Source organism: Nyctereutes procyonoides, unplaced genomic scaffold (genome assembly GCF_905146905.1).
Source record: "Nyctereutes procyonoides isolate TBG_1078 unplaced genomic scaffold, NYPRO_anot_genome, whole genome shotgun sequence".
Lineage (NCBI taxonomy): Eukaryota > Metazoa > Chordata > Mammalia > Carnivora > Canidae > Nyctereutes > Nyctereutes procyonoides.
Window position 1 is genome coordinate 6,796,649 of NW_026575051.1, and position 27,046 is coordinate 6,823,694.

Here is a 27,046-nt window from a genome sequence, read left to right on the forward strand (position 1 = left end):
GCAAGAGAGGGGAAAGAGCAGTGGGGCAGAGGGGAATATGGGGCACAAGGCCTTAGAAAACCTTGTGCACATATCGAGTACTCGGAAAATGCTTGTTAAAATGAGTAACTGGCAGACAGCAGACAGGTAGGCAAGCAGTTTGGAATTTGACAAACAAACACAGTGTATACTGCATCTTCCTTTTGGTTTTAGGCTTTTCTTTTCCATATATAAAAGATCATCAAGATGCCAATTGAGAAAGAGTCCCACTTAATCTTCATCTGTTAAACTCAAAGGCTGTTAGTCTTTCATGACTGTGGCAATTTTACGTCAGCTTAAGTGAAGATTTAAGGGCTGTGTGAGCCCAGCGGAAGCTAGGTGTGTCCTACGGTCTCATCCATTCTATGGATTCTTGACGAAAATATTTATTGAAGGCTTGTGAAAAATCACAAAGTTGAAACTCAGTATTACGAAAACCAGCACTCTCATTTTGGGGTGTGCTGGCTGTAAATGACTTGACTTCTGCGATCAATTAGCAGCATCTCTAAGAGGATGCTAAGCTGTGATCTTTGCTCTTTAGAGGCCAAAGGAGGTGACACACACGTTAACAAGTCCACAGATCATGCACAAACATAACTGTAGCTATAGAAAAAAAATAGTGACATTTGGTAATAGCATTGATCTAGGTAATACCCCCTCTGAGGTCTCATATTCCCGCCGAGTTGGGGGTATACAGCAGCTTTTTCTAAGAGCCAGGAACGCTTCCTGCAAGCAGCTGGCACCTAGACTTTCGCCCACAAGGGTCTCAGCTGCGGGTCGCCTCTCCAGGAGGTTACGGTACAAGCTTCCCCCGCGTTGAGATTGGCCATTCACAATCTCCTTCGGCTCACGAACGGCTGGAGCTCAGCATGGGTTCAAGATCAAAGGCACGGAGTGCTAAACGCTTATTTTTTAGTGGCTCGAACTTCTTTTGGTTACATCAGTTTTCATCACGGATTCGGCCACAGCGCTCCCCCGGAAACCAGACCCGTCCACTCTAGAAAAAGAGGCTTTCGGGCGCCCGGGGGGCTCAGCGGTTGAGCATCTGCCTTCGGCTCAGGGCGTGATCCCGGGGTCCTGGGATCGAGTCCCGCATCGGGCTGCCCGCAGGGAGCCTGCTGTTCCCTCTACCTGGGTCTCTGCCTCTCTCTGTGTCTCATGAATAAATAAATGAACCTTAAAAAAAAAAAAAAGAGGCTTTCCCTGCCAAGGCGCAGGTTGTGGACTAGCGTCTCCGAGGATGGGGGCACCGACGAGAGAGGAGGGGCGCGGAACGTGACGGAGACGCTGCCCTCCCGCCCTTCCTGGGGCGGGGGAGGGGACGGAAGGGAGGAGGGGAGGAGGGGAGGAGGGGAGGAGGGGAGGAGGGACGTTTCCCAGAAGTTCCTTCCAGCCTAGAGGAGACCAGTTGTCGGGGTGGAACTGAAGAGTGGGTCGGGTGCCGGGCCAGTGGGGAGAGAGACTCCTAGGGGACTGGCAGTTAGCGGAGAAGAGGCCCCGCAGCAGCCAGTTCCGGGCCCTCCCTGCAGGCGAGGACCCCCACGGCCCTGCAAAACGCGAGACCCACTTCCGGGTTTGGAAGCGCTCCCTCCTGGCCCCTCCCATACCCGGTTACGGGGTCTCCTGGCGCATGCGCAGCACTCGTCCGCCGCTCCGCGACCGGCCCGACTTACCCTAAACAACTAATCTGCTCCTCCCCCTCCCGCTTGGGCCGTACCATTCGTGTTTGGGGGGGGAGGCAACGCGCCTCAGAGTAGTCAGAAGCCTGCTCCCCTTCTTCCGACGGGGAGAAGGTAAGTTTGTCTCAGATTTTAAAAGTTCCGAGAATACGGGGGCCTCAGAGGCCCGTCGCCGAGTGATAGCCCGACGCTCTCGGCTCAGCGCAGAGCCCAGGAGTCTTCCTTTGAGGAGCTGAACAAAGTGGCACGCCCGGATCCCAGCTGATCAGCTGCTGGGCTTTGGCGGCGGCTCCCCCGGGCGAGACCATTGTGACTCCTTGGGAGGGGTGCCCGAGGAGGGGAGGGGGCGGAGCGGCCATTGTCCGGTCAGCGCAGCCTCCGGGGGAGGGGAGAGTGACGGAGCGAGCGGGTCCCAGGGCTTCCCAGCGGCCGCTGCTACGCCAGAGCCGGCGGGGGCCTCAGGTGCGTCCCGGCGCCGCCGCACGGGACACCGCTCTGGCTGCGAGCGGCGGTGGGAGCCGCCGAGGGCGCCGGGTCTCCCCTCGTCCCCCGCACGCCCCTCCTCCCCGGCTCCCCTCCCTCTCCTCTCCGCGCCTCCCCCGGCCCCCCCGTCTCTGCAGGCCGAGTGGTGCGGCCCGCCTCCAGCTGACCGGCCTGGAATCCCGGCTCGGAGCCCCGGACTCGCGCCCGCCCGCGCGCCCGCTCCCTCCCCCTCCCCCCGCCCCGAGCCCCCCGCCGCCGCCGCCGCCGCCGCCGCCGCCTCCGCCTCCTTCGAGCGGGGCCCGGGCCCAGCCGCCGCCGCCGCCGCCGCCGCCGCCGAGCTCCGCCGCCGCCGAGCACCATGGGAGACGCCGGGAGCGAGCGCAGCAAAGCGCCCAGCCTGCCGCCTCGCTGTCCCTGCGGCTTCTGGGGGTAAGTGTCCGGCCGGGGGGGGGCGGGGGCGGGGGCGGGGGCCGGGGGCGCGAGCGCGGGTGCGGGTGCGGGCGCGGGGGCTGCAGGCCAGGCCTCGGGGCGGCGGGAGGCCGGAACCCTGGGGGCTGGGCCCGAGCCGGGCCTGCTGGGAGGGGGCAGGGGCCGCGTCTCGGGGAGGGGCGCTGGGTGGGGAGCCGGAGGTGGGCAGAGGAGGCCCTGCCCGGGGTGCGCTGCCACCCTCCGGGACCCTCCTGCCTGGGGTTCGGGCCCGCCGGGGCCGCCCGGGCCGCGGGGGAGGGGGGCAGGGCAGCAGGAAGGGATGAGGGGGCGGTGTTGGCACCTCCCGGTGGAGCTGGGGTGCCCCTCTCCCTTGGCAAGTGGAGGCGGCCAGCCCTCCCTCCCCGCCTTGGTAGGAGTTGGTGCCCCGGCACCAGGAGGGTATTTCCTCTGACTTTTTCACCTCCTCCCCCTCCCGGTCCCCCAGAGACTTGCATCATCACTTCCTAAATTATATCCCAGTGCCCTATTTGCTTTTAGGAAGCTGTTCACACGTCACCCATTAAAAAAAAAAAAAAAAAGATCCAGCCCGGAACCCAGGCTGGGGTAAAGTTATAAGATTGTGGAGGTCTCACCTTTATTTCAAACACGTTTCAGAAGATTTGTAAAATTTCCTTGTCAACCCCCCCCCCCCAAAAAAAAAAAATAAAACTCAAGGCAGCCTGGCTTGGGAACGTGAGAGCCAGTTTGCTCAATTGGCTCAGATTCCTCTCTCTCCCTCCTTTTTTTTCTTTCTTTCTTTTTTTTTTTTTTGATGATAAAAATATTCACATTGGCCAGCCTGCATTATTACTTAGCCATCTTGTGTTAGAGTGAAAAAATATGAGGTGGGAAATCAACTTTTCCACCACCTATAGTTATATTTTAAATTCTCCTCGTAGGGCTTGAGTTTCATGAATTACCGCCCCTCTTACCTAACAGGTGCCTCCATCTTACCTTACAATTCTAATTGTATTGTAAGGAAACCAGAGACTTTAAAGGAATTTTGTGATTGAGCCCCCTTTTTAAAAAATTTTTCCAAAGACCTAGTATATTTCAAGGTGCATATAGGCAGTAAGGAAATGATTATTTCTGAGAACATCTTGGGAAAATGTATTGAACTATTTTATTTTTGCTACTTCTCAGATGGCCCAGGTACAGATTAAGTCTGATTTTGGGGAGTGCAGAGAAAGATTAGAAAGTGGATCTTAATATAGTTTTCTTTGGAATTTGCCCGATTCAAGGTGGTGACAAAGAAACAGATTGTCATTTTCTCATCTTTCTGCCTTTGCTTTCTCAATAATTCCTGGTGGAAAGACATTAGTCAAAAATAAGTTATGGTATTACCAAAAGTTCTGAAGATGTGAAAATATTTTAGGTCTTATGGCCTTCCTAATAAGTGGACTGTCTGCTAAGCACTTTCAGGGACAGTCTCATTCCCACAGAATTTTAGATCCATTATCTCTATGGATGAGGAAGTTGAGGCTTAAGAGGGTGGATAGCTTGCCCCTTGCTTACAGGGAGCTTAGGGTGGAGCTGGTGAGCTCTTCAGAGTGCTTAGTACCATCACGTTTATGACATCAATCTGCTGCTCTGGAAAAATCTGGAGTCACAAGCCTCTGATTGTAACTCATAAGAAGACATGTGGCTCAAAGAAAGTAGCTGCCAGTGGCAACTAATGCCCAGGATGTATCAGAGGCTTGTTTCCTGGCAACCTGTTTATGTCCTTGGGACTATTATCGTGAGTGGAACCCTTATTGAAAGACTTAGAGCGAGATGTAGAAACTAAGGAAATGAATAGCCTTTTACTTTTAGCTAGCAGAGTTCTGAATGACGCCAGGAAAGTTTGATACATGCAGGGAGGCATAGTTAAATCCATACCATACTCGACCCATAAGCAATCAGGCCTGCTTCTTTGATGGTCTCAGTCAGGCCCTTTTTATGAACTGCAGTTTGCCTAATAGGAGTTGTGAGCACAAAACTAATATTTTTATGTTGAGAAGTGTTCTTTTTTTTAATGTGTAATGCTTTAACCTTTTCAAAAGCAGTTTGTGGGTAGCTGTGTAATTTGCATTTTATACCAAAGTGTCACGATATTGCTGCCTAGTTTTATCATAACTGGCTTTGAGCATGTGTGTTCCTTAGTGTATGGGTCACTTCCATACTATGTTCATTAAGTAAACTTGAATATATTCAATAGATAATTGAGTGCCTGTGATATAATGGTGGACAAGGGGACACTGGCCCCATCTGGGGACAGAGGGCATATGGAAGTAAAGTGACAGAATAATGTGTGTTAGCATTGGTACAGGGTACTATGGGAGGGGCACTTAGCCTAGTTGACGGGGAGGTAGAGGAAAGTAGCCTGGAGGAAGTGACACTAGCCTACACCTGCCGGAAGGATAGGAGAGAATGGAAATAGAAGAGTTTCTTTCAGGCAGAGGGAAGAGCATGGGTGAAGGCCTGGAAAAGAGAAAGAGCACTCTACATTTCAGGAACCAAAAATTCATTGGGGTGGATTGGTAGATTGTGAGGGGGGATCGGCTAGAGATGGTGAGAGCAATTGGTGATGGAGGGCTCTGTAGGTAAGGCCTAGGTCTTTGGACTTTTATCTTAAGTTCATTTACTAAGGAACTATGGAAGAACCTTGAGCAGATAGTGATGGGACTTTCTTTAATGTAGAAGATCGGATAGTGTTGAGAGTGGGTATGATTGTATCAGTGTGATGTTTTTTATGTTCATGTGGTGTTGCCAGAGGTACAGAAGTCTTGTCTGGAAGAGTAACCCAAAATAGGGATGATTATGTGTAGTAGCCAGGGAGAATGGAAAGACCTAGGTAGATGTGAAAGCAATTCAGGAGCTATCTTTTGCCTTTTCCTTTGATGAAAATGAAGGTGAGTGTGTTACCTGAAAACTTTAGTCAGCATTGCAGTCTGTGGAAGCCGTAGGTCTCGAAATCAGCTAGCCACGGCCCACACCCAGATCTTTGCAGAGGAGCCTCTCAGCCGAATGTTCTGGCATTATAGTAGACTAAAAGCAGTTCCTTAGGATTGCTCTTCTCTCTAATGACTTGGGCTGCTGGACTGGCTGCCTGGCATTGTCCAGTCAGGACACCAGGGGCTTGGTTAAATAGAACTGTGAGGTCTTCCTTGTTGGAATGCAATTAGAAAGTGGAATGACAGGAGCATAAAGTGCAAATGTGAGAGTGCTTGAACAAGTAAAGTTTCTACTTCTCCTCTCTCCTCCTCTTGGTTTATATTGTATAATTGTGTGCACGTCATTAAGTTACTATTTTATTAGAGACCATCTCTCCACTGGGAAATGTTGCTACCTTGGAAATTGTTGAAGATTTACCTCTTTATAAAAGTTGGAAGGTGTTTGCATGGTGTATACAATGTTTTTATAGTTAATGATCATAAACAGTTTTTTTTTTTTTCTCAGATACGTACTTACAACTTTTAGTGAAATGGGAGCATTTTCTTGGCTCATTTTTAGGCATTCTGTAATCAAGGGAAAAACATACTAGTTTGTAATAGTCAACTCTGGAGTAAAATAGTATTTAAGTTGAAATGTATTCATACACAAAAGCCCTTTTAAACTACACAGATATTATTAGTTGAAGTTACATTTTACGTTATTTAGACATTTAAAATGTACTGATACATGTAAATTCACAGATATTTTCAAAAGTTGTTGAAAGAGCAGACAATATTCCAAAAAAGAGAGAAAGAAGACTAAGACACTAATATGCTGAATATATTGCGGGATAAATAAAAAAGGATAATTAGGGGAAAGATGGATTTCTTAAAAAATCTATATTAAGTATAAAAATCCAATCATTGATATTTAGCTCTTATAATTGGAGACAGTCTCTATTGTAATATATGGAAACTTTGGAAACTACTATTTTATTTTTAAATAAAACTAAACTTTATTTTTTAAGAAATATTTTATTTTTATTTATTCATGAGAGACACAGAGAGAGACACAGAAACATAGGCAGAGGGAGAAGCAGGCTTCCTGCGGGGCCCCGAAATGGGACTCGATCTCGGGACCCCCTGGATCACGACCTGAGCTAAATACAGATGCTCAACCACTGAGCCATCCAGGTGCTCCTGGAAACTACTATTTCTTTCATAAATTATTTTATTTTTTATTTTTTTAAAGATTTTATTTATTTATTCTTGAGAGACAGAGAGAGAGAGAGGCAGAGACACAGGCAGAGGAAGAAGCAGGCTCCACGCAGGGACCCGATATGGGACTTGATCCTGGGACTCCAGGATCACACCCTGGGCTGAAGGCAGGCACTAAACTGCTGAGCCATCCAGGATCCCACTTTCATAAATAATTTTAAAGTATAGTTGACATAAATGTTTAGTCTCATATTTAGGGCATAATGGAGTATTTAAATATGGAATTTATTTGGTAAACTATTCATTGTTTTTTATAAAAAATAAGCTCTTGTGTCATAAATATTATATGGATACAGTTTTTTAGAGAAATAGATAATATCAAAGGTATTTTATCTTTGTGGCCTATTCTGTTGAAGCATTTTATTCACTAACTATATCTGCTAGATAAAAATAAATAAATTTTTAAAAATGGGGCTAGGCAGAGATCAAGAGTAATGTCACTAACTGTATTCCATTCCTAAAGATGTTACTAGTAGAAAGTTGATTGAAAATATAAGATGATTTGTTTTATTCCATTTTACTTTTGGGAATCACAAAGTATTGACTAGTTAACTTAAAGATGTTACTAGTAGAAAGTTGATTGAAAATATAAGATTTGTTTTATTCCATTTTACTTTTGGGAATCACAAAGTATTGACTAGTTAACTTAAATAGAATCACTATATATTTTTTTCCTCCCTCTGAGCCCAGGCCTTTGGAATTGATGTAGAACTCTGTTTCTGTCACTTTGTGAGTCATCTGGCTAGTGTGCTTGGCTCCGAACAGTGTGTGGCCCTGGATTCTTCGGTCTCAGACTCCCGATTAGAACATGTTGCCACACTTTAACCAACTTAACCTGGGCTTTCAAGTTCAAGTGAACACAGCATGAATTACTAGTTAATCAGTAGAATGTTTATTCTAGTGATGTCACTAATTATCCCTTGATTACAAAGTCCCCTTTAACAGTCCCTTAAAATCAGAACCGCGGGATCCCTGGGTGGTGCAGCGGTTTGGCGCCTGCCTTTGCCCCAGGGCGCGATCCTGGAGACCCGGGATCGAATCCCACGTCTGGCTCCCGGTGCATGGAGCCTGCTTCTCCCTCTGCCTGTGTCTCTGCCTCTCTCTCTCTCTCTGTGACTATAATAAATTAAAAAAAGAAAAGAAAAAAAAAAGAAAAAAAAACAGAACCGCTCATTTGTGCAGTTTTACTTTGCGTCTTTGAGTATTGTGCACACCTGAAGATGCGACATGATGTAATGAAGTATTCACCGTCTGTATGTTTATCTACTTGCCCCATTTTCCTGATTACATTTGGGTATTCAGAAAACATAAAATTTGTCCCATTGATGTGATGGAACACAGGGAGATAATTTTTAAAAAAGATTTTATTTATTTGAGAGAGAGCATATGAGCACAGTTTTTGGGGGTGAGGAGGCAGAGGGAGAAGCAGACCCCCCTCTCCCCCGCACTGAGCAGGGAGCAGGATGCAGGGCTCAATCCTAGGACTCTGGGATCATGACTTGAGCCAAAGGCAGATACTTAACGACTGAGCCACCTAGGCCCCATTTTCTTTCTTTTCTTTTTTTTCTTTTCTTTTCTTTTCTTTTCTTTTCTTTTCTTTTCTTTTCTTCTTTCTTTCTTTCTTTCTTTCTTTCTTTCTTTCTTTCTTTCTTTCTTTCTTTCTTTCTTTCTTTCTTCTTTCTTTCTTTCTTTCCCTTCTTTTCTTTCTTCCTAAGAAACCATGGCCTTTGTTTTATACTGGTTTGAGGCGATAGCTTTTTAGAGTCAGATCCAGTTAACATACAGGACATATAACTCTCTTGGTATTATTCTTTTCTCCCATTCACCCTGCTTCTGCCTAAAAAGGAGAACTCAGTACTGAAAAGTTTTGACTAAATATCTCTTCTTAATCCTTAATGGTATTAAACTTAACATTAGTTTTCATCAACTAACCTTTTCCTAGACACAGAAATCAGAGGGCTGTCTTTTTTTTTTAGATTTATTTATTTAGAGAGAACACAAGAACTCAAGCATGAGCACGAGTGGGAGGGGCAGAGGAAGAGGGAGAAAGAATTTCAAGCAGACTCTGCCCTGTGCGTGGAGGTGGAGCCCCGGCACAGGGCCCTATCTCATGACCCTGAGATCCCAACCTGAGCTGAAAACAAGAGTTAGGACACTTGCTTAACTGACTGCACCACTCAGGTGCCCTGGGCTAAGAATCTTTTGAAATGAGTAAAGTTATTAAAAAAAACAAACAAAAAAACCCAGCATGTTAGATATTATTTACCAAGAACAGAGTACTAAGACTGTGAGAACTAATATAATTTGGATTTTTATTAGATCATAAAAGGGTTGTGTGTGTGCAAATTGATTCAGAGTTTCAGAATCCTGTAATCATAAATAAAGATTGAGGTTAAACATTCTTTTTTTTCTTTTTGAAGGAAGGTAAAGCTTGGTATCTCAACAAAGCCATGCATAGGAGGTGACTGGTCACAACCCAACACTTGTATAATTTTAATGAAACTCTTGAAAAATTGTCTAGATTGAAGCTTGTTGGGTATTGTGGGACTTGTGTCAGAGCGGTTTGTAAAACACTCCAGCTGGGTGGGTGACACTAATATCACTCAGTTCTGCTAGAAACTCTGAGAACCAGACTGATCATGTTCTGGACTCGGTTTCTGTATAACAGGATTAGGTTGATGAATGAGATATTTTAGAAGAAGAAATTTACTGTGTGTGTTAAATGCAGTAGAGACGTTAGCAACTTTGTTTTAAAAACCAAAATCTAAGAACATATTCTAGAATTGTGCTTTGCCGTTTGGTAGCCACTAGCTACGTATAGCAATTTAAATTCATACTAATAAAAATAAAAAATTCATTTCTTCAGTTATGCTATCTACATGTTAAGTACCACTAGCTCAGTAGTTAACCTTTTGAGGAACACAGATATAGAATAGTTTATCCTCCCAGAAGGTTCTTCTGGACAGTGTTGACAGAAGAACACTGTTGAAGAACCTGTTGACCTGATAGACAACCAGGATTTTCAAGGCAATTTTTTTTGTTGTTGAGATCTAATTGACATTCAAGCCTATTTTCTTATGAGTTCTTCAGACCCCTGTTTTCTTGTCTTTTGAAAATGAGAGACTTGTTTAATTTAGCTCTAAGTTTCTTTCCAGCTCTAACATTTTATTTCCATTGGGGGAAGCAATGCTGTTGGTAGTTCAGATTACTGGAACGTGTTCCTTTGATCAGTTTTGAGAATTAAGGTGTCACTACCAGTTAGTCCATAATTTCCATAGATTATTTTTCATCTTACCTTTTTTTTTTTTTTAAAGATTTTATTTATTCTTAGAGCGAGAGAGAGAGAGGCAGAGACACAGGCAGAGGGAGAAGCAGGCACCATGCAGGGAGCCTGATGTGGGACTTGATCCCAGGTCTCCAGGATCACACCCTGGGCTGCAGGCGGCGCTAAACTGCTGTGCCGCCGGGGCTGCCCAGTGAGAGACTTTTTGAAAGATATTCACCTTTGGACTATGACTTTTGTGGAGGAATAATATTTGTTTTTTACAAATGTAAGTCTCATATGGCAGCTTTTGGCACGTGATTGGGGATATGTGCATTGGATTTTCCGATAAATTCAAGTTCCCGTGTACAGAAGAAAGTGGAATGTATTGGAATATCCAGCAGCAGTGGACAGAACAACTGTGATGCACCAGGCTGAGGGAATGGTACAAGTTGAATGAAAATGCCGTGTCATCCTTGAGACCAGGGTGCAGCGCTACAAACAGTGCTGGACATCTGAAGTTGTGGCTGCAGCTGTTGACCAGAGGAAGGAAGAATGCAGTAGGAAGGTGCAGTACTAGATTACCGCATCTATTCATTCAGCATACCAGATGTCTAGTATCATAGGCAGGTGTGATGAGGGCAGAAGAGTGTCCTGGGAGAGGTTATTGATGCAGCTTCCTATCACCATGGCTGTGGGTGGTTGGTAGGAATGGGAGCAGACCACACCATACCATTTTGTGTTTTAAATTTGTAGACAGGCTCTATTTAGACTCACTGCCGCCTCAGTAATGACCTGGCAAAGAGTGAGGTTGGTGGTGTACTTGGGACCTTTTGGGGAGTGCCTTTTCTCATTTTTTTTTGCTAAAGTGGAATGGTATGGAGTAACAGCTGTCTTGTCCATGTCTTGGACTCTTAACAGACTGGTACGTTGAAGTGCATTTATATAAATCATACTCAGCCACACTTCCTGGAAGGAGAAGTATTCTGACCATTCAAAAATATCACAAATACTCTTCCCACAGTCAGGTTCTTGTGCCAGACATTTGATTTTCTCTTGTGTGTCTATGTTGGTAGAATTTCTGAACACAGAATGAGGTTTCTGTAGTTTATGGTAGCTGGAAGAATGGGGGCAAGAATTTGGAGAACATAGATTGGGTGGAGGGCTTTGCTGAGCATGTCTGTGCTTTCAAAGTCTGCCTATTTCAGGTCATTGTTTTTCAGTTTTCAACCCTTTCTAGAGTACCTTATATAAATAGATGTGGTGGCAAGTTATGGCCTGAAACATGTTTTTTAAATGTAACGAATGAGATACAAAGTAGATTAAACAATACAGTCATTTTTTAGACTGGCCAGAAATATATTAACCAGCAAAAGATAATAAAAAATAAGCTGGAGATGGGAAAAGGTATAATATATTTCAGTGTAAATTGTTTCTAGATTTACGATTTCTAGGTTTTTGTGCTTGGGGAGACTTGGATGGTTGGTATTGTTTTCTTCAGTTGCCACTGAAATCCAGAAAACCAGGTTTTTCAAGTGTTTGTGTTTGCCTATGAAACTTTGTACATGTATGTAAAATCTTCACAGTATGTGACTTTACATGGTTTTATGTAGTTTGCTTTTCCTTTTCTCTTTTAATATAACAAAGCTGTGCTATTCACTTTTAAAAATAAAGGAGTGTTCTTGATGTTGATCTTAGAAATGTTTGCTTAGGGGAACTTTTGTTGATTGGGGCACATGCTTATGTAATCTTTGAGGCTTGTATTCCTTGTTTCTGTGGATAAGTCACTGTTAATTAGCTCTATGTCATCCATGTCACCTTCTCCCTATCCCCCCCACCCCACTGCCAGTGAGAGGTGCTCAAACCATGTATTTTATTTGTAAAGCTAATCTTTTTTTTTCAGTGCATATTGGGTAGGATCTAATTAAGGAATGGTTGCTGTGACATAAATGATACAATCTTGAGTAAAGGTATGGAGATTGCATGGTATATATGTGAATCTCTTGGATTCATGGATTAATTTAGAAAATGGTAGGCACAGTAAAACGTGTTCTGTGGAAGTGTGTGTCCCTAAAGACTGCATTTTCTTACTCTTGATTTTATTTTATTTATTTATTTATTTATTTATTTATTTATTTATTTATTTATTTTATTTATGATAGGCACACAGTGAGAGAGAGAGAGAGAGGCAGAGACACAGGCAGAGGGAAAAGCAGGCTCCATGCACCGGGAGCCCGACGTGGGATTCGATCCTGGGTCTCCAGGATCGCGCCCTGGGCCAAAGGCAGGCGCCAAACCACTGCGCCACCCAGGGATCCCTTACTCTTGATTTTAAACTGGATAGTGACTATGTATTCTAATCTCTTAGTTGAAAGCCCCTTAGATTTATATGAATAGTTTACATTACTTACATTGTATGTTGTTTTGATTGGAGCTAGAGACTAGGAAGAATGGACTGTGTTGGTTTTGTGTTTAAATTTGGGGTGCAAAAAAGTCACCAGACAGATCTGTATCACACTAGATTTGGGGGTGAGTTGGAAGAGGAAGGACACAGAAGGTGGTCAAGGGGAAGACGAGTGTGAGGGGGATGAAGAAAGGGAAATGTGGATGGAAGTGGAGTGGTGGTAGGTAGGAGTGAAGATGCATTGCGGTCACTAGTTTCTAGTCAAAATATGAGAGGTGGCTGCATCTGTAAAGAAACTAATGTGAACAGGTGGGGGCTGGGATTAAAGAAAACATGCTGTCTTCTCTTGAAGTGCAGGGTGTGAGTCCCCTAGGTTCTTGCAGGGTAGTGCAAAAGATCATAGGATACGAGCTGTGGTGCACATTATAAGCTAAAGTTTAGTGGAAATGTAGCAGCTCTCAGCAAATTGGTGTTCCATCTGTTAGAACCCCTTGGGCTCTTTCTAAGCTCGGAGACACCTTTTCAGCCAGTTGAAGGATGGTGCTTCATGGTGTCTCTTTGCAGCAGGCCTCAGAGACTCCCATCTACCTTCTTTCCTTTATTGGTATTGCTACATTCCGTGAGATGAATTTTTCTTCTCCCTTCGCAATCCCTGAGTCCGATAGAGAGTTCAGCAAAGTTTCACTCATCTTTACTTGCTGTTCACTAGCTTTACTTGCTGTTCTTGGAAAAACAACTCTCATAAGCCCTTCTCTTTTGAAAGATTTTGCAACTAATACTTACTGGGAGGTTACATTAAATGTTAAAGAATTTAATAATAGTGCTGCCTGGGGGAATAAGACCTTTCTTGTTTGCTGAGTGGCTAATGAAAGGTCCCCTCTCATCCAATCCAGAGTCTTCCAATGAAATGCTAATCTCTTCTCTCCAGAAAACCAACTGAGTTTGGCGGCTAGGCATGGGCTTTGGAATCAGAATCCTGAATTTAAAACCTGATTTTAGGTAGTTTACCTCCCTGTCTCTTTATCTTAAAAAAAAAAAAAATCTTAGAGTTGCTTTGAGGTTTAGTGAGCTCTAATGCCTGTCAAGTTGTTGGTACAATGCCTGACCATGGTAAATTACATTTATTAAAGGCTAACTTCTCAGCCTTGAATGAAGGAACATTGGTGGTAGATTAATAGATGCAGAACTATCTTAACTGGGCAATTTGCATTAATGGCAGTCTACATATCAGTTCCATATAGTTAGTTGATGAGGTTTCTGATTAGTCTTTGGCTAGTTTGCCTTTTTCCAAGGCTTGTCTCTTGTTAGTAAGCATTTGTTGAGGACTCTGTTGTGGTCTTGAGCTCTGTTAGACATGATATACCCTGCTCTGGCTTTTGCCCTAAGAAAGCTCATAGTCTAGAAGGGGAGGCATATCAATAAACTGGCTAAACACCATGAGGAAGGTGCTTTGGGGGATCATCACAGAGTGATGTGAGCACTAACAGGGCATCTCACTGAGACTGGGAGTGGAGGATGGCCAGGAGGGCTTCTATGAGGAGATGGTGCTTAAGCTAGGTATAAAAAGCAGGGGGAACAGCTTGTGCAAAGGCAGAGAGGAGTGAGAAAGCATAATGAATTTAGGGGATTGCAGATACAGCTCAGTATGTTAGCTGTAGAATATGGCAAGAGGCAAGATGAAACTGAGGGGATGAGGAGGGGCCAGTTATGAACATACTTGATTGCCATGCTGTTGAGTTGATTTTTATCCTGGATGCATTGGGACCATTTAAGGATTTTAAGGATGGATGACAGATGATATTTATGTTTCAAAAAATAACTGGCAGCAATGTGGAGGAGAATTGGAGGTTATAAGCATGGAAACAGAGTCTAGTTAGATCATTTAAAACCTTTTTGGGGGGCAGCCCCAGTGGCGCAGTGGTTTAGCGCCGCCTGCAGCCCAGCGTGTGATCCTGGAGACCCGGGATCAAGTCCCACATCGGGCTCCTTGCAGGGAGCCTGCTTCTCCCTTTGCCTGTGTCTCTGCCTCTCTCTCTCTCTCTCTCTCTCTCTCTCTCTCTCTCTCTCTCTGTCTCTCATGAATAAGTAAATACAATCTTAAAAACAAAAACAAAAAACCTTTTTTGGGCCATGGATCCCTTTGACAATTTGATGAAGACCATAGACCTCTTCTCAGGATAATGGATAAAATAAAAATGCTTAGGATTATGAAGGAAACCACTTAGATCTTAATGCATTTGTAGTATAGACTGTAGGTTTTTTGGACCCAAGGTAGAGCAACTCTGAGTAAATCCTCTAGTAGGAAAGCTAAGAATGAATATAGCTGAAATATGGGTATTTTGGTCTATTCAGGCTGTTAAAATACCACAGACTTGGGTGGCTTATAAACAGCAAAAATTTATTTTTCATAGTTCTGGTGGCTGGAAATCCAAGATCAAGGCACTGACAGATTGTGATTCTGATGAGTCTGATGAGAGTCTTTCTCATTGATAATGCTATGTTCTCATTATAACCTCATGTGGTGGAAGGGATAAGGGATCTCTCCAGCCTGTTTTATAAGGGCACTAATCCCATTCATTAGGGCAGTGCTCTCCCATGGTCTAATTACCTCCAAAAGGCCTCAACTCCAAACAGCATCACACTGGGCATTAGGATTCAATGTGTGAATTTTGGGGGAACACAAACATTTCAAATAATAGCACTGGGTCAGTGAGGTCTGAAGAGGGGGCTTGAATATAAGAGCAGAGACGGATTGAATGGGGAGGTGGGAAGGTGGAATGGGGAAGAGAGGCAGTAAGATTTCTGACCTGTGCAACTGGGTGAAAGATGGTGTCAGTTGTATATATGGTGGGTATAGAAGTTCTACTTAGAAGCTGGCTAGGTTTTGAAAAGTTGTTTGTGAATGCATGTATTCCTAAATCAAAAGTAAAATTATAGATACGATGATTAATGTAATTTGTCAGTGATGCGCAGAGTTTTGTCTTCTAGAAAAAAGTTTATACTTTGGAATTTCTGACGTTGAAGTGGTTCTGTCTGAAAGATGAGGGACTTGTGGGAAAGAGAAGATTAGTTTTAGACAGATTGAACATGTTTTTTGGTGAATTAGATGGCATGTCAATGTACTTTTATTGTACCTTTTTAAAATGTAAACTTTTTTTTTAAAGATTTTTTATTTATTCATAGAGACAGAGAGAGAGAGGCAGAGACACAGGCAGAGGGAGAAGCAGGCCTCATACAGAGAGCTTGACGTGGGACTCCATCCAGGGTCTCCAGGATCACGCCCTGGGCTGCAGGTGGCGCTAAACCGCTGCGCCACCGGGGCTGCCCAAAATGTGAACTTTTTTTTTTTTTTTTTAAATTTTTTTTTTTATTTATTTATGATAGGCACACAGTGAGAGAGAGAGAGAGAGGCAGAGACATAGGCAGAGGGAGAAGCAGGCTCCATGCACCGGGATGCCTGATGTGGGATTCGATCCCGGGTCTCCAGGATCGCGCCCTGGGCCAAAGGCAGGCGCTAAACCGCTGCGCCACCCAGGGATCCCAAATGTGAACTTTTTAATTGAAGTATAATACAGACTGAAAATGTATACATCTTAAGTATTGAGTGAAATGAATTTTCACAAAATGAAAATTTATCATCATAGTATCATGCAGAATGGTTTCACTGTCCTAAAAATTCTCCATGCTATGCCTATTCATATCCCCACCCCCACACAATCACTGATTATTTTTACTGTCTCCATAGTTTTGCCTTCTCCAGAATGTCATATGGTTGGAATTCTACAGTATGTAGCCTTTTCAGATTGGCTTTTTTCACTTAGTAATATGCATTTAAGTTTACTCCATGACTTTTCATGACCTGATAATAGCTCACTTCTGTTTAGCACCAAATGATACTCCATTATTTGGATGTTCCACAGTTTATTCATTCACCTACTTAAGGACGTCTTGGTTGCTTCCAAATTTTAGCAATTATGAATAAGGCTGCCCTAAACATTCATGTTCAGGTTTTTGTGTGGACATAGTTTTCAGCTTGGTAATAAGCAAGGAATGTGATTGGATTATGATAAGACTGTGTTTAGTTTTGTAAGAAACTACCATACTATTTTCCAAAGTGATTATACATTTTGCATTTCCACTAGCAGCAATGAATGTTTGTTTCTCCACGGGCTTGCCAGCATTTGGTGGTGTCAGTGTTTTGAATTTTGGCCATTCTAATAGATATGTAGCGATATCTCATTTTAATATGCCTTTATTTTTTTTTAATTTTTTTTATTTATTTATGATAGTCACACACACAGAGAGAGAGAGAGAGGCAGAGACACAGGCAGAGGGAGAAGCAGGCTCCATGCACCGGGAGCCCGACGTGGGATTCGATCCCGGGTCTCCAGGATCGCGCCCTGGGCCAAAGGCAGGCGCCAAACCGCTGCGCCACCCAGGGATCCCGCGATATCTCATTTTAATGTGAAATTCCTTAATGACAAATGATGTTGAGCATCTTTTCAGATGATTATTTGTCATCTGTACATCTTCTTTGGTGAAGTGTCTAGGTCTTTTGCCTATTGTGTGTGATTTCTCATTGTGTTTTAAGAGTTCTTTGTGTAATTGGGTAATGATCTGATTATCTGATATGTCTTTTGGAAAAATATTCTGCCAGTCTTTGGCTTGTATTACCATTTTCTTATTTCGATGACTTTTTATGAATAACTTGATGATTCTTTTCACATGTATATAAATACATAACCACCACCTACCCATGTTGACAGATAACACATTTCCAATATCCCAGCAGGAGTCTCCTTGTTCCCTACCCCAGGTAATACCCCCAACCTTTTATGACTTTTATCAACATAGATTGGTTTTGCCTGCTTTTGAATTTTGCATGGGAATTATACAGTATTTCTCTTTTTTATGTGACCTTTACTCCTCAGCATTATAAGATTTGTCTACATTTGTATAGAGAGGTAATGATTTTTCATTGGCTTGTGGTATTCTATTATGATAGCATAATTCATCCATTCTACTTTTTGGTGCATTTGGTGCTTTTTGGTTTGGGGATATTATGAATACTATGGCTATGAACATTTTTGCGTGTTTCTTTTAGTGGACCTAAGCACTCATTTCTCTTTGGTATATACCCAGCAGTAGAATTGTTGGGTTATAAAGTGTATGTATATATGTTTAGATTTAGTAGTTTTTTAGAGTGGGTTTATCAACTTACACTCCCGCTCAATATATGAGTTCTGGTTATTCTGTGTCTTTGTCACTACTTAATATTGACTGTCTTTCATTTTAGTTGTGTGTGCTTTGCGGTTTTAATTTGCATTTCCTTGATGACTAATGAAGTTGAGCAATTTTCTTTGTTGGCAGTTTGGCTAAACTTTGTTGTGAAGTTTTTGTTCAAACATTTTGCTTATTTTTCTTTTGGGTTGTCTTTTTAAAACATTCATTTGTAGAGAAGTTCTTTATATATTCTGGATACAAGTGCTTTTTCAGATAGCATTTAAATTTTCCTATACAGTTTTACAGTATCTTTTAATTTTTTCTTTTTTTAAATTACAAAAGGAAAGCATTCATATGATAGAAAATTCAAACAACACAGTGAAAGAGATATCTCCCTTCTATACCATACCCAGAGTTCAATCTAGTGAGAATCATGGCTAAGTTTCTTGAGTATCCTTCCAGAAGTTTTCTGTGCATATGCTGCATTTATACTTTTTTCTAACACAGGTATAGCATACTACAGCCTATTTTGTACCTTGCTTTTTTTTTTAACTGTATTTTAGAGTTCTTTTCAATAACTTGAAAAGATCCTTATACATTTCTGCATTTTTATTTTGTTTTATTTAAATTCATTTAAATTACATATAGTATATTATTAGTTTCAAAGGTAGAATTTAGTGATTTATCAGTTGTATATAACACCCAGTGCTCATTCTGAGTGCCCTCCTTAATGCTCATCACCCAGTTATGCCACTCCTTCCATGCCCCCCCCTTACAACCCTCAGTTTTTTCCTATGTTTAAGAGTCTCATGATTTGTCTGTTTTCGTCTTATTTTTCCTTCCTTCCCCTGTGTTCATCTGCTTTGTTTCTTGAATTACACATAGGAGTGAAATCATATGATACTTGTCTTTCTCTGACTGACTTCTTTCACTTAGCATACATAATACCCTCTAGTTCTATCCATGTTGTTGTGAATGGCAAGATTTCATTCTTTTTGATGGATGAGTAATATTCCAGTGTGTGTGTGTGTGTGTGTGTGTGTGTGTACACCACATCTTTATCCATTCATCTGTTTTTTTTTTTTAAAGATTTATATATTTATTTATGATAGACACACACACAGAGAGAGAGAGAGAGAGAGGGAGAGAGAGAGAGGCAGAGACACAGGAGGAGGGAGAAGCAGGCTCCATGCCGGGAGCCTGACGTGGGACTCGATCCTGGAACTTCAGGATCGCGCCCTGGGCCAAAGGCAGGCGCTAAACCGCTGAGCCACCCAGGGATCCCCCTCCATTCATCTGTTGATGGACATCTGGCATCTGGGTTCTTTCCATATTTTGGCTATTGTGGACATGGTTGCTATAAACATTGGGGTGAATGTGTCCCTACGGGTCACTGTGTTTGTATCCTTTGGATAAATACCTAATAGTGCAATTGCTGGATTTTAGTGTAGCTCTATTTTTGACTCTTTGAGGAACCTCCTTACTTTCTTCAAGAGTAGCTGCACTCTAACTTCTTTTAAATGACAGCACAGTATTCCAGTAGGTGCATATACTAAATTTAATCAGGTTTTCTAGTTACTTCTTGATGGTGGTGGTTGTTTTATTACTGTTCTACAAAAATGGTGTCAGGTATATTGAATTGTAGGGCTATGGACCATCTGATGGTGGAGTAACTTAGATATCTGTATGTTAGAAGGAAGGGTGAGCCACAGTTGTACCATTTAGGGTGACATGGATGCATAGATCAAAGCTGAAGCCAGTGGAGCAGGTAGGATTACACAGAAAGTACTGTTAGACCATTGGTTCCCTCTGGAGTAGAGATGGGATGTAAGAATCACTTTGGTAACCTTTTCTGAAAAACACATTAATGCTGCTTCCCCCAGTTCCAATTTAGTGTGTCCATGGTGGGATCTGGGCAATTTATTCTTGCCTTTTTTTCTTCCATCCCTTGGCCAACTACCTCTGTGTGTAACTTTCCTTTTGAGATCCAGTTGTATTTGTGAGAAGATAGCTGAAGATGGAATCCTGTTAAACACCAATAGAATAAGAGGAGTTTAAGATGGAGATGGATGGACAGAGATAGGAGAAATCAGGTGTAGGTAGGGTCACCAAAACCAAGAGGGGATAGTTTACTGAGGAAGTGGCAGTAGGGTCATGCTGAAGGAGTGGTCAAGTAGGATGATTGGGATTTCTCTGCCACTTATAAGTACTAGAAAAATTTAAATAATGCTTTTTTAGACATGTACATCTCAGCAATGTTCTGGCTCAGTGTGGTACCAAAATACCTTTTGTGAAAAATCACCATAATTCCATTTCATGACTACTGGAAATTAACTTCTGTTCATGATCCAAGAATCCGATAATCAGGCATTAAGAAACTTTTTTTTTTATAAATTAATTTTTATTGGTGTTCAATTTACCAACATACAGAATAACACCCAGTGCTCATCCCGTCAAGTGTCCCCCTCAGTGCCCGTCACCCATTCACCCCCACCCCCCGCCCTCCTCCCCCTCCACCACCCCTAGTTCATTTCCCAGAGTTAGAAGTCTTTATGTTCTGTCTCCCTTTCTGATATTTCTCACACATTTCTTCTCCCTTCCCTTATATTCCCTTTCACTATTATTCATATTCCCCAAATGAATGAGAACATACACTGTTTGTCCTTCTCCGGTTACTGTGGCCAAGTTCAAAAAGGGTGTTGCCTGAGTTCTCCTCTGGGATTTTGACGGAATCTTGTCTCACATTTAGATCTTTCATCTATTTTGAGTTTATCTTTGTGTATGGTGCAAGAGAGTGGTCCAGTTTCATTCTTCTGCATGTGGATGTCCAATTTTCCCAGCACCATTTATTGAAGAGACTGTCTTTCTTCCAGTGGATCGTCTTTCCTCCTTTATCGTATATTAGTTGACCATAAAGTTCAGGGTCCACTTCCGGGTTCTCTATTCTGTTCCATTGATCTATGTGTCCGTTTTTGTGCCAGTACCACACTGTCTTGATGACCACAGCTTTGTAGTACAACCTGAATCTGGCATTGTGATGCCCCCAGATATGGTTTTCTTTTTTAAAATTCCCCTGGCTGTTCGGGGTCTTTTCTGATTCCACACAAATCTTAAAATAATTTGTTCTAAGTCTCTGAAGAAAGTCCATGGTATTTTGATAGGGATTGCATTATACGTGTAAATTGCCCTGGGTAGCATGGACATTTTCACAATATTAATTCTTCCAATCAATGAGCATGGAATATTTTTCCATCTCTTTGTGTCTTCCTCAATTTCAAGAAACTTTTCTTGACTCTATTTATAATTTTAGTTTCTGTTGATTCTTTTCCAGTAATAAATTAAGATTTTATATTAGATTTAAAAACAAACTTGAACTACCAGTTTAGATTTGAAGAGCTATTTTGTTCTTACAGTCTGTAGGTTCTGGTGGACAGGATTGTACTCACTTCATCTGTCTTGGTATTTTGCTTAATTCTATAGATTTAATCCTTTTGTGTAAGCTGTTATTCAGTTTGGACTTTTCAGCCCCATAAATATTCAGATATCTTTTCCAGAGTTTTTCAGTTGAGGGTGGTGTATTTTTGAAATATGTCTATTTCTCTAAAAATATACTAAATATTCTTCCTATTTTCCTCACTCTTTTTTTCAAGAGGGTGTAGTTTAGGATGGAGTAAAAAGGAACCAATCATTTGGGAGGTGATGAAATTTATTTATTTAGTAGGTGCTATGCCCCAGTGTGGGGCTTGAACTCACAACCCTGAGATCAAGAGTCCCATACTCTAGTGACTGAGCTAGCCAGGCACTCCTGAAATAATAAATAAGTAAGTAAGTAAGTAAGTAAGTAAATAAATAAATAATTTCTTCCTCCCCTCTCTTTCCTTCCCCTCTTTCTCCCTCCCTCCCTCCTCCTCCCTTCCTCCCTCCATCTCCCTCCTTTCTTTCTGATTTTATTTATTTATTTGAGAGAAAGTGCACACACTCCAGAGAGAGTATGAATTGAATAGGGGCTAGGGAAGGGGCAGAAAAAGGAGAGGCAGACTGGCTGTGGAGCAGGGAGACCAATGTAATGGGGCTCTATCCCAGGACCCTGGGATAAGTGACCTGAGCCAAAGGCAAATGTGTAACAGACTGAGCCACTCAGGTGCCCCTGAAATTTATTTCTTAAAAATTAAGCTAATATATATTTATAAAAAAATTGATGAGATATGAAGTGAGATGGAGGGGTAAGCTTCCTGGCTGATATTGATTTATACCATTTCATTCATAATTATGGTTGTAGGTGTAAGTATGACACAAGAAGAAAGGACCTATTAGTCCCCACATAGTGTGATTGGAGAGGTAAGGTCAGATTGCATTTTTCATATGTTATGAACATAATATTTTGCTGCATGTTATTTTCTACAAACAGGCTTAGTTTATTTAACTATATGATTACTAAATTATGACTTAAGGAATTTTAAGCATTTGAACATTTAAACTGATGAAAGGTAGTTGGATCATTTGAATTTATAGATGAGCTTTTATTAAAGTACAGTCATGTATATCATTATGTTAATGGTAAATAGGTTTTTGTTAAATATGTGTTAATGATAAATAAACATTTTAAACTTGTTTAAAATATATTACTACAATTCAGTAGTCTTAAGTGTACTGAAAACTTGCTGTTGATTCATTTTAAAATATGCCAGGTCAGGAGGGTGAGGGTGATGTTTTTTTGACTCCTTGGTGCGTATAGCACGGAAATAGAAAGGAGGGTCCGGGGCTGCAATGTGGGAATGGCTGAATCTGCAAACAAGGACCACTTGCTGTATTTTAATCCAAAAAGATTAGGAAGTTGGTGCTTGGGCTCCTGGCTCAGAATTAGATCATCTTTGAAGTGCTAGTGCTGATACTTGTTTTAGCTGAAACCTTGGAATTGAAAATAATGGGATATGGTCTAAAGTACAACATGATTGAATGGAGAAAGTTTGAATTGCTTTGTTCCTCATCAGTTTTTTTTCTTTTTAAAAAATTGGGACACAGTTCACACACCATTAAGTTCATTCCTTTAAAGTGTACAATTTAGTGATTTTTAGTATACTCAAAAAGTTCTGCAACTGTCACTACCATCTACACTTGATCTTAGCCAATCCCAGGACTCTAGGATCATGCCCTGGACTGAAGGTAGATGCTTAACCACCAAGCCACCCAGGCATCCCGTGTCCGTTTCCTTCTACTTAGCATAATGTTTTCAAGGTTCACCTATGTTGTAGCATGTACTAGTGTTTAATTTCTTTTTATGGCTGAATAATATTCCGTTGTATGGATATATCATATTTTGTTCATCTATTCATTAGTCGATGCATATCTGGGTTGTTTCCATTTGTTGGCTATTAGGAATAACACTGAATACTTGTATACAAATTTTTGTTTGAATACATGTTTTTGGTCCTCTTGGATACATACCTAGGAAGGAGATTGCTGGGTCACATGGTAACTCCTTGTTTAACTTTTTGAGTAACTGCACCATTATAATTTCTGCCAGGAATGTGTGAGAGTTCCATTCTCTCTGCATCTTGTTATTGCTCATCTTTTTTTTTTTAAAGATTTTATTTATATATTTATTCATAACAGACACACACAGAGAGAGAGAGAGAGAGAGAGAGGCAGAGAGGCAGAGACACAGGCAGAGAGAGAAGCAGGCTCCATACAGGGAACCTTACGTGGGACTTGATCCTGGGTCTCCAGAATCACGCCCTGGGCTCAAGGCGGCGCTAAACCACTGAGCCACCAGGGCTAACCTCATCTTTTTGATTATAGCCATCCTAGTGGGTGTGAAGTAGTATCTCATGCTGCGTTTGATTTGCATTTGCTAATGATTAATAATGATCATTTTTTCATGTATCTATTGGTCATTTGTGTATGTTTTTTGGAGGAATGGCTATTGAGATCCTTTGTCCACGTTTAAGTTGGGTTATATGACTTGCACTAGGCAATGCCATTCCAATGCATTACTAAATGATATCCATAGTTCCTAGCTCCTCTTAGGAAAACACAATTTGTGGCCTTCTGTAAATACTTTGCAATTAAACCTTGCTAGTGTTCTGAGCTTTCCAGTAATCATGGCTTACTGCTCTTTCAGGGATTTCTTAGTCGCCACAATCATACAGTGATAATGTTTAAGCAATTATTTTGGGGCTCTGTTTTCATTAAGTACTAACAGTGGTTGCAATTTGGGAAAGAGGTTAGCTGAGTTTTGGTATCATCTTTGTAACATTTGCAAATTATACTATTTCCTGTTTGTGACCTAAAGATAAGTGTTTCTATAAAATACAAACCAATGTGCCTAAAGAAACTTAATCATGGGAAGGTAATTCAGAATTTAAATGTCGCTGAATACCTAGAGTAAATGTTTAGATATATAAGTATCCTATTAACCTTAATAAAGTGAGGAAGTATCAAAGAAAAAAAAACAAGTTGGGTTATATGTCCTTTTGAGTTGTAAAAGTTTTTTGTATATATATGTTCTGGATATCTAATCCCTTATTAGATACATGGTTTGCAAATATTTTTTTCCATTCTGTAGATTTTTTTCTTGTTTTTTGGGATAGTGTCCTTTGAAGTACAAAAGTTTTTAATTTTTATGAAGTCCAGTTTACTTATTTTTTTAAGATTTTGTTTATTTATTTATTCATGAGAGACAGAGAGAGAGGCAGAGGAGCAGAGACACAGAGGGAGAAGCAGGCTCCATGCAGGGAGCCCGATGTGGGACTCCATACCAGGACTCCAGGATCATGCCCTGAGCTGAAGGCAGGCACTAAACCGCTTAGCCACTCAGGGATCCCCTGAAGTCCAGGTTATATGTTTGTTTTGGTTGGTTGTGTTTTTTGGTGTCATAGCTAAGAAATTGTTGCCTAATTCAAGATCATGAAGATTTATACCTGTTTTTTCCCAAATGGCCTTAGTAGTTTTAGCTCTTCTCTTAATGATTAAATTGTTGATTCATTTTGGGGTCATTGTATATGGTGTGAGATGGGGTTTCAATTCATATTTTTGCATGTGGATATTTAGTTGTCCCCACACCGTTTGTTGAAAAAACTATTCTTTCCCTCAATGAATTATTTAGGCACCCTTGTTGGAAATCAGTTAAGTATAAGTTTATTTCGGGATTCCCAAGTTTTATTCTGTTGATCTGTAATGCCTATCTTTATGCCAGACATAATGAGTACTTCGTAGTAAGTCTTAAAATCAGGAAGTGTGAGTCCTCCAACTTTGTTCTTCTTTATCAAGGTTGTTTTGTCTATTTTGTGTCCTTTGCATTTCAATATGACTTTTATTTTTTTTAATTTTTTTTTTTCAATATGACTTCTAGGGTCAGCCTGTCACTTTTTGCAAAGAACCCAGCTAGGAATTTGCTATGGGATTGCATTGTATCTGTAGGTTAATTATGGAGTGTTGCCATGTTTAACAATATTTAGTCGTCCTATCCTTGAACATTGGGATATCTTTCCATTTATGTCTTCAATTTTTTCAACAGTGTGTTATAGTTTTCCTGTACAAGTCTTGTACTTACGTTGTTTATAACCATTTTGTTTTGATGCTACTTTATTTGTAATTCCTTTTTTTTAAAGATTTATTTATTTATTTATGAGAGAGCATGAGTGAACATATATGTGTACATGCAAAAGGGATGGGTAGAGGGAGAGGGACATACAGATACATCCTAGCCTGAATTCATCACCTAAGCCCATACCAAAAGTCATATCCTCAACTGATTGAGCCACCCAGGTGCTGCCTCAAGTGTAATTATTTTCCTATTTTTATTTTCAAATTGGTTATCCATAGTGTATAGAGATACAGTTGATTTTTGTGTATCGATCTTATATCCTGCAACCTTGCTGAACTAACTAATAACTCCAGTGGTTTTTTTAGTGAATTAGAGTTTTTCTACATACAAGATCATATCATATGTAAATAGTGATAGTTTTACTTCTTTTCTAATCTAGATGCTTTTTATTTTTTATTCTTCTTATTTGTGATTGTTTAATTGGATCCTGGAACCTCCAAATGAATAGAAATGACAAAAGCAGACATCTTTGTCTTGTTTGAGATCTTAGGTGGAAAGCTTTCTGTCTTTAACCATTACATTAAGTAATGAAGTTAACTGTAGTAACAATGTTAGTTTTTGTAAATATTTTTATCAGGATGAAGAAATTTATTTTTACTCTTAGTTTGTTGAGTTTTTTGTTTAGTTTTCATGAAGGGGTGGAGTTGGTCAAATGCTTTTTCTGTGTTGAGATTGTCATGTGGTTTTTGTGCTTTAATCTATCAATGTATGATCTATTACTTGGATTTTTCAGATGCTAAACCAACTTTGCATTCCTGGGATAAATGCCGCTTGGTTTTAGTGTATAATGCTTTTTGTTTGTTGCTGGATTTGGTTTGCTAGAATTTTATTTTATTTTATTATTTTTTTAAGATTTTATTCATTCATAGAGATGCAGAGAGAGAGAGAGAGGCAGAGACACAGGCAGAGGGAGAAGCAGGCTCCATGCAGAGAGCCCGACGTGGGACTCGATCCAGGGTCTCCAGGATCATGCCCTGGGCTGCAGTCGGTGCCAAACCGCTGTGCCACTGGGGCTGCCCTGCTAGAATTTTATTAAGGATTTTTGTGTCTATTTTGGTTTCTAGTTTTTTTTTTGTGATGTCTTTGGTTTTGGTGTCCGCGTAATGCTGACCTCCTAGATTGAGTTTAGGATGTGTTTCCTCCTCTTGCATTTTGGGGAAAGAGTTTGTGAAGAATTGGTGTTAATTCTTTAAATATTTGATAATATTTATCAGTGAAACCATTTATATCTGGGCTTTTTTGGGTGGGGGGAGTTTTTCAATTACCAACTTTCTGTTTCTCGAATATTTTTCTATTTATCATTGCTTTCTGCTTAAATCTTCCTTCCTTCTGTTTGCTTTAGGTTTAGTTAGCTTTTTTTCTCATATGTTAAGGTATATTGATTTGAGGTTTTTATTCTTCTTAATATAGGCATTTTACATGTATAAATTTTCCTCTAAGCACTGGTTTAACTGGATCCTACAAGTGGTTTCTTCTTTGCTTGCCCTCCTCCCCCCTTGGTATTAGCTCAAATATGACTTAGTACTGGAGGCATTAATAATTGTTACTATTTACCAGATGCCACTCATTTGATTTGTGTTATTTTCCTAATCCTCCTAGGAGTTGTGTGGTTGGCACAACAGTGGTTTCCTCTTTTACATATAAGAAAACTGAGGCTTAGTGTTTTACACAAGTCAGTGGTGTGTATTCCTCTTCATGCTGCACTTTTATTCT

At 41.2% G+C, this 27,046-nt stretch overlaps 1 protein-coding gene across 1 annotated transcript in view; it reads left to right on the forward strand.

The window, feature by feature from the left end:
• The first annotated feature begins 2,444 nt into the window (after window positions 1-2,444).
• ZFAND3 (zinc finger AN1-type containing 3) overlaps window positions 2,445-27,046 on the forward strand; it is a 330,560-nt gene continuing 305,958 nt past the window's right edge. The window contains exon 1 of the mRNA XM_055330430.1: window positions 2,445-2,609. Within this exon, the coding sequence (XP_055186405.1) occupies window positions 2,539-2,609 (71 nt within the window). The 5' untranslated portion in view covers window positions 2,445-2,538. The remainder of the gene's footprint in view (window positions 2,610-27,046) is intronic.